At 31.8% G+C, this 13,766-nt stretch overlaps 1 protein-coding gene across 1 annotated transcript; it reads left to right on the top strand.

Moving 5' to 3' along the window:
* The first annotated feature begins 2,628 nt into the window (after nt 1–2,628).
* On the top strand, nt 2,629–11,802 carry LOC139491573 (uncharacterized). Its single transcript, XM_071279327.1, has 4 exons — nt 2,629–4,108; nt 6,339–7,145; nt 9,489–9,527; nt 11,539–11,802. Exons 1-4 carry the CDS (start codon nt 2,755–2,757, stop codon nt 11,697–11,699), a joined length of 2,361 nt encoding a protein of 786 aa, XP_071135428.1. The 5' UTR covers nt 2,629–2,754; the 3' UTR covers nt 11,700–11,802.
* The last annotated feature ends 1,964 nt before the right edge of the window (nt 11,803–13,766 follow it).

Raw genomic sequence — 13,766 nt, 5'->3', positions numbered from 1 at the left:
TTAGACCATGGATTATTAAACTGTGCCATTCTCCTTCTCTGCTAAGAATTGCTCAATGAATGAGTTCAAATCATGCAAACAATTTAAACATAGCAGTACTAAGATAATTTTGATAACCATAATTCTAGAGGACAAATACCTAAAAAATAGAGATGATACAACACAGTGACTATACACATATTTTTCTGTGAACTTACTAGATGAATACGTCAAAGGGAGTGTACAGAAAATCTCGGAGGGTGTAGAAGTCTCATTTAATATTAGTTTAATGTATATATTTATCTTCAATTTCATCAAAGGCAGAAATATATAACACTATAAGATTCACAAGAAATAATGTAACAATCGATCAACATGGCTTTATTTGTAAACGTAGAAAAGAATAAATTAAATCAAATCAAAGATATTATTGTTTAAAATAAATAGTGTTTACTGAAGGCTAGTTTTATATTTTTTTGATATTGATAAAAGCTTATAATGTCGGTTATCTTTATATACATAAATACATCCTGTGTAGACAGTGCAATGACATAAATTAGACTTTAAATATACATACAGTTTATTTATGAATCATTCTATTTTTAAATCCGATGTAAACCTTGATTGAAAATAGGAAATTTTCAGCGAAACGTATTTCTGTGTTGATGACCGTAAGAAAGTACAAGGACATTGTTCGTATATCTGTATTACATTACATTGAACCACAAACACTTGAACATGTCAAAGCCAAACATTTGAAATTCGAAGATGTATAAGTATCAAAACCGTTGAAGAGCTATCTGTCAAAAATACCTAAAACAAATAGCCAAATTCATCTAAAGCCAATTTGCCTGAGGGATTTAAAACCTTAGTTTCAAAATAAAGAATATGTATTATTACATGTTTTGTTTTTTAATTCATTTTTTACTTTTCATCAACATGTAGTTAGATTTAGTCTCTCAATTGTTGAAAAGTCTATCTTAGTTACCGTTATTGTCTCATTTATCTACATTTAAAAAAAAATTACTTGTGTATTATTATTTAATTTTTAGATTTCTGCAAGTAGAACAAGACGCTGTGGTGTAAATTGTTGGAATTAAGAATTAAATAGACGTCCAAATACGCACACTTCTTTAACTTGTCGAATAAAGCAACAGCATCAAATCGCTAGACTGACACAATATGTATGAATATTATAATTACTATCAAACAATATTTCATTTTATATACACAAGTCATTTTTTTTTATCTTTATTTGTCTCTTTGGTGTTGAGTTATTTTGCTCATTCTGTTTTATACACTGTTGTTTGTCTGTCTGATTTTTTTCTTTTGGCAATGACGTTTTGCCACTTAGGTGGTTTAGTTATTTCCTTGTTATCTTCTCCACGTTGTTCGTTGTTCTATTTGAGTAACATTCAGAACACAAACTTTTAAGTGTATGTTTTATGTGGGTTTTAATACAATTTGTTTCATCACTCTAGATCTGCAGCCACGAACATGATGTTTCAAAGTGAACATTATCGACGTAAAATCAATTTATAAATATCACGGATTTCCGTCGTGTTTAAATACCTGCTGATACCAAATTGAAACCTTTTGTACATGAATATAAGCAATTTAATTAGATTGCTCGTATATTTCTTAAATTCCCAATGATTCTACCGCATGACTAATATAGTACAATATATACATATATATTAAAAGTAAGCAACACACCTTATGTAAATGTTAAGTGGTCCGTTCTTTTGCGTTGGAAATTTCCAAATTATGACATTGTACTTTGTTAAATAAACTTCTGACACACATGGTAAAACATGAGACTTGCAATCAATAACAGCTATAAAAAACGTTATTATAGGTTTGTCCTATGCAGTTATACACCTTATTTTTTCTTCCCTAAAATAAATTGTGTAAATGTCCTTTATCATTTCAGTGCTTGACTTTCAACAATTGAGAGACTAAAATCCTGCTACATTTTGGTAAAAGGTTTTAAAAAAAAGTCAGTTAAAAACTGTGCTCCCACACAAATGCCCCAAAAAGCAAGTAAAATTTACAGAAAAAAACATTTACCATAATTGTCACCACCCTAGCTATACACGCCAAAACGCACACAAAAAGATTTAAAAAGTATGCATGCACATATTAAAGGATAAACATTGATAAATAATACACAACATTTTCAATTAAAGTATGCATACTACCTCAACACGAACTTGTGAAAGTTTACGTATTTGATATACTTAAAATTAGAAAATCACGTGTGCGAAATACAAATGTCAAATTGGTATACACGAAATCGATATTGAAAGTTTCAAAGTATGACAGATAGGTCTCAAGTAAAAACGTCCTTCCTTATTTTCAGAAAAAATACATGTAATATTATATGCATGACAATTGCATCGTACTTACTTATTGTTATGCTATTATGAATACAACATTTAAAAGACATCACTAAACATAAGTTGTATAATATGATAAGAAGCTTAAAGATATCGAAAATTCCATGATCTAAAAATAGAACTGGATTTTTATAACTATAAATAAGTTACTTAATTTGAATAGAGAAGATTAAAGGTATCTGTCAAACTGTGACACAATCAGATAGATAGCAGTCATATGAATTATTGCGGCTATTTTGTAAACTGGAGTGTTGTTATACTTACCATTAGACACAAAAAAACTAATGGATTTATCCGAAGCTAAGCAAGTTTGACTTTGCAAAATTATCGAGGAAAACAATACATCAGACATAAATCAATCGATATACATGTAGTCATGCACAAAACAACGTGGCATAGTTTGTATAGACCGAGTTGTCGTTCAGTATTATCAGAACGCTGTTGTTTTGAAAACATACATCGTGTGATCTTAAAATTTGGAAATAATGTCCATAGTTCAACAAAATATGTGAATTATATTCAAAATGAAAATATCTGTCACGACAAAGAACTAACTTTTGTTTGGAAATCGATAGATAAAAATATAAACAAAGAGGAGTATGCTTTATTCTTTCAACAAATTGCACACGATCTGCATATGTTTATAGTAAAATTTTCAGAATTTAACAAATTTGATTATGAGAGGACAAACCGTCAGTCAATTATAAATGGTTTTGGAACTACCGTATGTTTTAATTATCGAATGCCGTATTGGACAAATTCCAACCTAACAAAGAAGCAACATAAAGATGCCATCGATGTTGTGAAAATATTTTGCCATAACAGCCAGCACGTTATATATATCCTCACCTGTTACCGTAAAAGTGATTGTCAAATTGTATTTCAAATACATTCAGCATTTCGTGATCGTTTAATTAGAATTTTAAATGAGATATTTAGATCTCTTGGATATAATTTTGATGGTAAAGCCAGATATGTCACTGATTCATTCATTTACAGACTGTTTAGTTTTAAAAGCACATATACGTTTGTGCTTCCGCTTCTTCTTCTGGAAAATACAAATGTGGGTTTATTCCCATTATTACTGCCTCCAGGTAAGACCAATGTAAACCGTGATTTAGTGATTAAAGATACTTGCAATATTAGACAAACATCTAAACCTTCCAGTTCACATAGCCCTTTAATTTTTACGTTCTCTTTGATTTGTGTTTTGGCGTATGAAAGCTTAAGACGAAATGATAATATTAATAGGACAAAAGAAATATCGGAGAAATTATTTTCACTCTTATACAAAAAATCATCAATTTCGAAGATACAGAAGGATCGACGTATCCTCGAGTCTTTACGCGAACTTAAAACTATAAAAGTGTGCCAAGATATAACTGCCTATCCAGTTAGTCGATTGTCACTGACTCATATTCTAGATAAAGAAAGTTTGGGATCTTTGTCTGAAGGCAGAATGAATAATGAACTAATGCGACTTTCAACATTATCCAATTTTCCAGTACATGGAATAAGTCTTATAAGATTGGCGGAAAACGGATTTTTTTTCGAAGGAAATGGAGATGAGCTGGTTTGTTATTCATGTGGACTTCGCTTGAAAGGTTGGAGGGCTGATAGCAACCCAGCAGATATTCATCAAAAGTATTCTCCAAACTGCCAACATATTCTAGAAAAGAAATCAGATCCAGTGGAACTATCAGAAAGCAGAAATTCAATTGCAACTTATGGTTTGTGTATTTTTTCATGATAAAAACTCACCTTTAAGGGGGTGTTCAACACATACATAAAATAGATTAGCTCGTCTAATATTTATAATGTTTTGACAAAATATTTACGTTGACCTGTTTACAAAAATATACAAAATTCTAGAAATTTGAACCGCGCAATTTACAGGACTAATTTGGTTGGCTGCATTGCAGTTTGACAAAAAAATAATTTTGATCGTTGAAAAGCTTGAATTCTCCTTACTATTCGCTCAGCTGATTTTTAAGTGTTATCTCCCTTAGGTGTTCTGTGCACCCTTGCATTTAGGAATACTTTGTTTTAGTTGCTTCATGATCATTCAGGACAGATGTATACATATATCGATATACTGAACTTGTCGAAGCATGATATATCGATCTGCATTATAATCTTTTAGATTTTATTACTCATAACTGTATTTAATTATTTAATTAGGCGTGGATCAACATTTTATCTTTAACTAGGTACTTTGTTTTAAGTAATTGGTTAAAACACCTGTTTTTCACTTTCAAATTTTTATAATTTGCATGGAATTTTTTTTTTTAATTATTAGTAAAAAAACGGTGAAGAAAATGTATCTACTTGAAGGCAAAAACCAGAACCATTAGACATACTTCATTTCTATAATACATGAAGAAAACAAAACACACAATTTCGTAGAAAACCAACGAACGATTGTAACTTGTACAACTTTCCGTCAGTCTGGTTTCTTCCGACTTGGCCTTATTACATGTATCTATGGACTATTGAGAAGTTATGTTTATATGATACCTTCAGAAAGACGCATTTCTGTTTAATTGTTACGCTAAATAAGCTAATACTGCTTTTTTTTTACTATTTAAAGTGAATAGATTGGCATGCTAGGAAATATGTGCATTAGTTTTCTCGTTTGAATTGGTTTACATTGTCTTATCGGGGCCTTTTATAGCTGACTATCCGGTATGGGCTTTGCTCATTGTTGAGGGCCGTACGGTGACCTATAGTTGTTAATGTCTGTGTCATTTTGGTCTTTTCTGGATAGTTGTCTCATTGGCAATTATACCACATCTTCTTTTTTATATATACGTTAGAGTAAGCTTTTTTTTTTTAGCTGGGACAATTGTATATATATATAATAAACATATTTTATCAACATTTGTGTTTATAAAAGAGGCAACTGCATTATCAATATTTAAGGTTTTTGCTACCGTTTTTATTATTGTAGTATCATTGAAAATTGTCTAAATATTTGACTTTAGATAACCAAGAAACTTATTTATCATGATTATTGATGCAAAATGTCAGTTTTATAATCTAATGACATGATATCAAATCCTCAAATATATTTGAAATTCCTTTTCCGACAAAAAACAGAAAAGTTCTGATTCATCAAGGGACAAACCTGAGACACATTCTACTTTATAGCTTAAATATTCAGTATAAATATAAAGCATGAAGATTTTCTTATCTGGAGATTTTCATCTGGAGATTTTTTCATCTGGAGATTTTTTTATCTGGTAACAACTTTAGATAGTTTTGTTGGTATTAAAAGTATCTGAGGCTCTTTGAACGACAGTTTTATTTTTGTACTCGTGTCACCAACAATGCAATACTTCTTTTGTTATATTTTTTGGCACAGTCAGGCACTTAAAATGTTTACAAGTTTTAAAGGACAATACTTCAATTGCAAAAAAAAAGAATAAGATCACAATTGTTATTTTGAATAAAAGGTTTTTGATCAGGTATATTGCAAGGCTGAATGCTAAACCATATTCAACTTATCCAAATATGTATGTACTTGTCCTAATAAAGGGACATTGACAATGGCTGACAACTTTTTTCATTGATTTTTCGAAAAATGTCAATTGTAAATCGTGGATAGTATTTGGTGACAGGAAACATATGGAATGGCCAAATTTTGGGACCTGAAATTTGAAAATAAAACAGTACAATAATCAAAAAAGAATTTTTCAGATGTCCATAAAATACAAGTCTCTCAAAAATTACTGTTTTTGAATTTCATCTTATATATTTGCATTAAGTAGTTTAAGGATGCAAAACTGTTGCTTTCACGCAAGGCAAAACTGCAAAAGAAATCTTATGACTTTTTTTTTTTACAAATGTTTTATCCTTACTTTTAATTTAAAGACTTGAGGATTGTTAAACAGCTGTGTAAACTTTTTATCTCCTATTATTATACTTAAATTGAAATCTGACAATGAACATTTCCTTCAGGCAGAACAGAAGGCAGTCATGCAGATGTATCTAATGCGGATATTACATGTGAGAAAATCACGTGTACCGATCTAAGACATGAAGATAGCTTCAATAGTTTGTTAATCGCTACGTCCAAAAATGCACGATTTCCGTCGAGTATGGAGGGTAGAGTATCGAACAATTGCGCATCAACCAATTTTAGTCAACAGTCAAAAAGATCAATTTCAAATATGACAAATCATGTGTCATCTTCAAACTCAGTGATGGGAGGCCAATCCGGAGATCATCAATTTCCAAGCTCAAATGGCTCAGTAAATTATTTTGCTGATGGATATCGACTTTCTGATAGTGGTCATGGAAGGCAACATACCTTGTCATGCAATCCATGTTCTGATTTTATTTCAAGCAATATGCCTCGATTATCCATAGGTTCTATGAATGGTAGGACACAAACTAGAACATCTTTTTTAGATCGGCAGTTATCAGTGGACGGTGAGCAAAATTTAACTCACAATCCCCTTATAACTAAAGAACAGATACTACTTTCTACAGAAAACAGTCATTACCAAGATACAGAACTATATTTACCATCTCCACCTATACTACAGACATTAACAGACAGGTTTGAACAGAATATATCATACACATGTTCTGACGAAAAACTAAGTGCAGATTCCATCGCACACCGTGCGACAAGACCATCACCATTGAAATATCCTAATTATGAGTCATTACAGAGCAGAAAAGATTCATATTTTGATTGGCCAGAGAAAAGAAGTTCCTTACATCCTTATGACCTCTCTGAGTGTGGTTTATTTTTCACTCGTAAGTTTATAAGTTTTCATTTGTTTGGAATGTTTATATTTTAAATTCGTAAATACTTCAACGGCGAATATTTGAAGATTATTGCTCTTTTTTTTTACTGATGAGTGTTAATGGGTTGTTACCGAAATCTTTTGCCGAGGATATGAAGAACAGGGACCTTAAAATAGCCCAATTTATCTAATGTAATCTCTTTAAGGAATTCTAATCTCAGTTTCTTTATTATTTCTGTAAAAAATAAAGTAACAAATACACAGAAACCCAAGGGGTATTCAAAACCAGGAGACCTTTTAAAAAATTAAATTAGATTAAAAGCTGACATACATCAAACTAATGGAAAACAACCGTTCAAACTTTTAAGGAAGTGGAACCTTAGTGTCTTACTAGTTTCTTGAGTTGATGATACACCCGGTTACTAACAGTTTACCAGTAATGATACCGAGCCAAATACTAGTTCATTAAAACAAACACTTCATTTATTTCGTGCATTAAAAATGTTTTCTGAATCAATATCTTAAGGAACGATCAAACACTAGAATTTGCTAGTCTAGTTGTATAAGAAATCTCAACATGAATGGCTATATGACCTAGCTTATTTGATCGAAGGTTAAATTGACATGATCGAGTTAAAATCAATTCATCGAACTTCAGTTTTACTTTAGGGACCTGGACCCTTTTTTCATATTACGGTTTTTAATTATCAGCACAAAATGTAAGACACAATCGTATTGGATTATGTCGTCAGTTATCGTAGGACTGATAACTAAGTTGATGATTTTTTTTAAATAAATAAACAAACTGCATCGGTAATCTAATCACTTTATTTATTTTCAATTGAAATTATTCATATTTTGATATGAGTGTCACTGATGAGTCTTATGTAGACGAAACGCGCGTCTGGCGTACTAAATTATAATCCTGGTACCTTTGATAACTATTTACACCACTGGGTCGATGCCACTGCTGGTGGACGTTTCGTCCCCGAGGGTATCACCAGCCCAGTAGTCAGCACTTCGGTGTTGACATGAATATCAACTATGTGTTCATTTTTATAAATTTACTGGTTGCAAAACTTTAAATTCTTTGTAAAACTAAGGATTTTCTTATCCCAGGAATAGATAACCTTAGCTGTATTTGGCACAACTTTTTGGAATTTTGGATCCTCAATGCTCCTCAACTTCGTACTTGTTTGGCTTTATAAATATTTTGATATGAGCGTCACTGATGAGTCTTATGTAGACGAAACGCGCGTCTGGCGTACTAAATTATAATCCTGGTACCTTTGATAACTATTTACACCACTGGGTCGATGCCACTGCTGGTGGACGTTTCGTCCCCGAGGGTATCACCAGCCCAGTAGTCAGCACTTCGGTGTTGACATGAATATCAACTATGTGTTCATTTTTATAAATTTACTGGTTGCAAAACTTTAAATTCTTTGTAAAACTAAGGATTTTCTTATCCCAGGAATAGATAACCTTAGCTGTATTTGGCACAACTTTTTGGAATTTTGGATCCTCAATGCTCCTCAACTTCGTACTTGTTTGGCTTTATAAATATTTTGATATGAGCGTCACTGATGAGTCTTATGTAGACGAAACGCGCGTCTGGCGTACTAAATTAGAATCCTGGTACCTTTGATAACTATTTACACCACTGGGTCGATGCCACTGCTGGTGGACGTTTCGTCCCCGAGGGTATCACCAGCCCAGTAGTCAGCACTTCGGTGTTGACATAAATATCAACTATGTGTTCATTTTTATAAATTTACTGGTTGCAAAACTTTAAATTCTTTGTAAAACAAAGGATTTTCTTATCCCAGGAATAGATAACCTTAGCTGTATTTGGCACAACTTTTTGGAATTTTGGATCCTCAATGCTCCTCAACTTCGTACTTGTTTGGCTTGATAAATATTTTGATATGAGCGTCACTGATGAGTCTTATGTAGACGAAACGTGCGTCTGGCGTACTAAATTATAATCCTGGTACCTTTGATAACTATTTGGGGCTATTTTTTATTGTCTGTAGAAACTTCAATGGCGCATGTTCTAATCTGTTCTATGTTTACTAGACTGAGTATGACGGTTATTTAATCAATGTTGGATCTGGAAGGAGCCTTTTGTGTGCACTTAATTTTACATGGTGTTTGTATTATATTCTTTCGGAACTATGTTTTCTGAGAGGTGTTTTGTCGTCTGTTGTTTGTCGTTATATTAATTAATGTATTAGCAAATGTTTTATTTCCTTCTTTTGCCACATGGTTATTCCCCTGGTGTTGTTATATTAACAATTATCATTTTGATCCTTTGCCATTTTGCAATAATTGTACATGTTCTTCTTTGCAGATTTTGAAGACTGTGTTAGATGTTTTCAGTGTGGTATTGGTAAGTTTTAGAGATTAAAACCAAATTAACACCTCTCCCCTTCCCTCCCCCCCATATAAAAGGAATATTTATGTTTACTGAACACACAGATCTTTCCTCATACTGTGGTTTCAATGGACACATGTTGCTGGTGACAGAATATTCTACAAAAAAAACTAAACTCATGAAAAGTATCTAAAATTTCAAATGAATAACAATGTTTAGCTGACGGACGATTAGATACCGAGATATGTAACACTAATTTACAATCACGACACGTGCATTACATTTTTTTTAAATGTTTATAGATGCGAATAAACTATCGAGAAATACTCATCAACTTTTTTTTGTGAACTTCTAAATTATAAGAGTTTGTTTTAGCTTGCGTCGCCTTTATACATGTTATAATTTATAAGAAACTTTATTTTAATGATTCACTGTTAGTAACTTCCCTAAGAATACATATTGGTATTTATTCATTTCATAATTTGCGTTTTCTTAGGGGTTTATATATAGATCACTATCATGGCGAAAAGCACAGACGGAGATAACAGATAATGTTTTAAAAGAGCAAATATTATCATGTTATTACCGAGGAGCTTTATAGTTTCGGTTAAAAAAATATAGAACATCGTTTAATAAAATCTAACTATAGAACAATAAACAACAGTATGCACATTGATTTGCATGGAGACATTTTAATTTAGCTCCATCGATATAAAAACAAGCAACCGGTTCAAATTTAAGAATGGCAAGAATTATCTTTAGGAATGTTTTAAAAAAAAATCAAAAAATGTGGAAGGCATCGAAGTTGACACCCCTTTTTTTCTAATGTAAAGTGAATCAACGGTTGAATTTGATGGATAAATATTCTAGAAATATCTTAAGGGCTTATAATACAGTTATAGTGTAGGTAATTGCGTTGCTAACGTAAACTGTTATTTTCGCGACTTCAAACTATGACTAGTACCTATCGGGAAAAGATGCAGAGTTTGACTGATTTTATGATTCAAACTTATTTAACTTGAAAACGAGTTTATGGACCCCTCCTTTTTAAAATGCCATTTGGTTTGATTACGTGAGAAGATTATGTTTGCCTATTTTCAAGAAAACGTAAATAATGTATTGTTTTTAATTTTGATAAATAGACACAGTGTTTTCCATTCGGCATTTAAGCCGGGTGTGCCGACCATCTTCTTTTCGAAGCCGACCACCTTTCCATTTTATGAGGTGGTCGGCTTTTTTTTCAAATTCCGGATTTTTTTCGGTTCCGCACCGTAAAACTTTAAATACTTATCGCGCCTTGCAGTTTGTTTTCATTGACAAAAATGGCGGATCGTGAAATTTCAATGTTTTCTTTTATTAATCGGGGGAATGGAAAGGTAGATGACGATGGTGATGAGGAAAATCCTAAGCAAAATAAGTCAACTAAAACGGATAACTGAATTGACATTGAAAAAAAATATCAAAACAACAGAAAAGGCACACAGGCGATCGCGAAGATAAACAGGTTGGGAACAATCCCAAAATGAAGGATATCCCTTAAAAGACAGCAAAAAAAAAAAAAGATATATTTTTCTACATTCATAAATATTTGATATATATAAGTTATTTGAAAAAAAACAAAATGTACAAATTTAAATGACATTTATATAAGCCAGAATTTACAAACAATTAAACACAGTTTAGCTTGAGTTTATCTTTAAATATAAAAAAAAGTTATGTATGATTGCCGGAAGGAGAAATACGTCCACAAATCCGAATTTCGAACAAATATATCAATTTTCGACCTTATTTTTCTAAAAAAAAAAGCACATGAAGATATATTTTTTTATATCATATTTGATTTAATTAGACAAAAAATAGCCTATATGCAAATTGCCAATACAATTTCAATATAGGATCAAAACTGTATTGTGTGCCATTGAGTACAAGAAAGCTAAAGCATATTAAAAACAACCAACTCTTGAGAAATGTTCATTGTTGTTTTTGATTTGCGTTTGATTATACAATGTTTAAATACAAATTGAAGGTTTGAGAAACTGGGAAGAAGATGACAATCCATGGGTAGAACATGCACGGTGGTCCCGCAAATGTCAGTATTTAATCAGAAGGAAAGGACAAGAATTCATTGACAGCATAGTACAATTGTTGGGATTAGAAACAGTAAGTTGTCCTTGCTCTTTAGATTAATTTTTGTCTGTTTAAACTCGTAAACTTTTACAAAATGTAAATGGTACGAAATACTTTTACAATATAGGAATAACGTATCAAAATGACCAGCTGAACGAAATTAAAATTGCTTTTCTATAAGTTGAAACAAACTGAACAAAATACCTATTTTTTTATCATCTTTGAAAGCAAATGGTTACGATTAAGTCCTCTACTCTCAAACCTTTGTAGATTTAGGCTATATTTTTTTAATATAATGCTGCGCCCTATGCTGGTATACAAAAGTCGATCCCATTTTAAACACATCATTCGCGAACAATTGCAGCACTTGAACTCTTTTGAATGTGGAGATGTAAAATTGTGTCAACTTTGTACACAAGCAGACCCCGAAACTAAACGTTTACTTTTTGAATTGTTACTTGGATGGAGAGTTGTCTCATTGGCACTCACACCACATCTTCCTATATCTACATTCCAAGATTTACGTGCGTCTGACGTACTAAATTATTGGCCTGGTACCTTCGATAAATATTTACTCGAGAAACCTACCCAGATAGGTGTAATAAGTTGATTTTGTATTTTTTGAAATTGTTACTACATGCCGGAGTAAATACTTAAATCACTAGCAACACGTGACAAGTATTCATTTACATATTCTATATTTACACATCATCGCATTAAAAACGATTTTTTATTGGATGCAGCCAGTTACAACTGCAACTAATAGAAATAACTACCTCGTGGATCCGAAATTCTAACTCAGTCCGCCAAACTTTTCTTACTTAAGTTGAATAACAAAAGGTTACCCATTACCAAAAACCGTAATGCAATATTTCATTGGAACTTAACAGTTATAAGCTGTAAGGAAAATTTGTTGAAATTAATGGTTATCAATATAAATATATTGTTCATAACTTACAATACACTTTTTATAAAAAAAAAAAACCTTTACCCTTTACCAATACATATTCTTGTATTCACCTTGCAAAACAACACTTGATATACAAATAAGAAGATATTGTATAACTGCCAAATAAAACAACAAAGTTAAAATGATGTAGAATAATCTCATCATAGAAACCCAGGACTAAATTTTAAATATACGCCTGACGCGCGTTTCGTCTACAAAAGACTCATCAGTGACGCTCGAATCCAACAAAGTTGAAAAAAGCCAAATAAAGTACGAAGTTGAAGAGCATTGAGATCCAAAATTTCTAAAAGTGTTGCCAAATACAGCTTAGGTAATCTATGTGTGAGGAAGAAAAGCCTTAGTATTTCAAAAAATCATAAATTTTGTAAACAGTTAACTTATAAATATAATAATTTCAATGATAATTCATGTCAGCATAATACATTGGTGACTACTGGGCTTGTGATATCCTCGGGGAAATAAATCTCCACCAGCAGTGACTTCGACCCAATGGTTGTAAATAAACTAATCATAGATACCAGGACTAAATTTTAAATATACGGCAGACGCACGTTTCGTCTACAAAAGACTCATCAGTGACGCTCGAATCCAAAAGAGTGGAAAAAAGTTGTAGTTGACCAGGTAGAGAGTGGTTTTTAAAGTAATGACCACTAAAAAAATGACCAGTTTTTCCCGATATTTACCACTGGCATTGTCAATACTAGTATTGACCGTTTTTTTGCCAACCTTGAATGTGCATGTACATGTATATATAATACTGTAAATTCAAAAAAATGTTGCATGGATTTATTATTACAATTTTATAATTTAAGACTAAAATGTGATTTTAACTTTTGCGATATTCAGAAATATCCTGTTTGATTCATATGAAAAAAATCAGAATGTGAGTTATAATTATTGCAATTATAACTCTTTCAAATTTTATGCAATAAAAAAACATCACCATTATGGGCATAATTTCTGAATTTAATACAGTAAATTATTAGTTTGCACTTTGCCTTATAAATAAATAAGATGTCCTAGAAACAGGTCAGGTGTAAAAGAAAAATGTATAAGGAACAAATGAAAATTGATTGTTAGAGTTGTACCTGTTCCTAGTGGAATAGCTCATCCTGCAAACAGCCTGTCATGAAAGGGTGAAGATCCTTGGTCAGCTT

Source organism: Mytilus edulis, chromosome 10, assembly GCF_963676685.1.
Source record: "Mytilus edulis chromosome 10, xbMytEdul2.2, whole genome shotgun sequence".
Lineage (NCBI taxonomy): Eukaryota > Metazoa > Mollusca > Bivalvia > Mytilida > Mytilidae > Mytilus > Mytilus edulis.
The sequence above is the reverse complement of the archived record's forward strand: the minus strand, read 5'-3'. Positions and strand labels throughout refer to the sequence as shown.

Excerpts from the sequence above, each read along its gene's own strand:
- LOC139491573 (XM_071279327.1), top strand. The coding sequence starts at position 2,755 with ATGCACAAAACAACGTGGCATAGTTTGTATAGACCGAGTTGTCGTTCA. Across the intron at positions 4,109-6,338 it reads AAATTCAATTGCAACTTATG|GCAGAACAGAAGGCAGTCAT; the intron begins GTTTGTGTATTT and ends CATTTCCTTCAG. Across the intron at positions 7,146-9,488 it reads GTGTGGTTTATTTTTCACTC|ATTTTGAAGACTGTGTTAGA; the intron begins GTAAGTTTATAA and ends TCTTCTTTGCAG.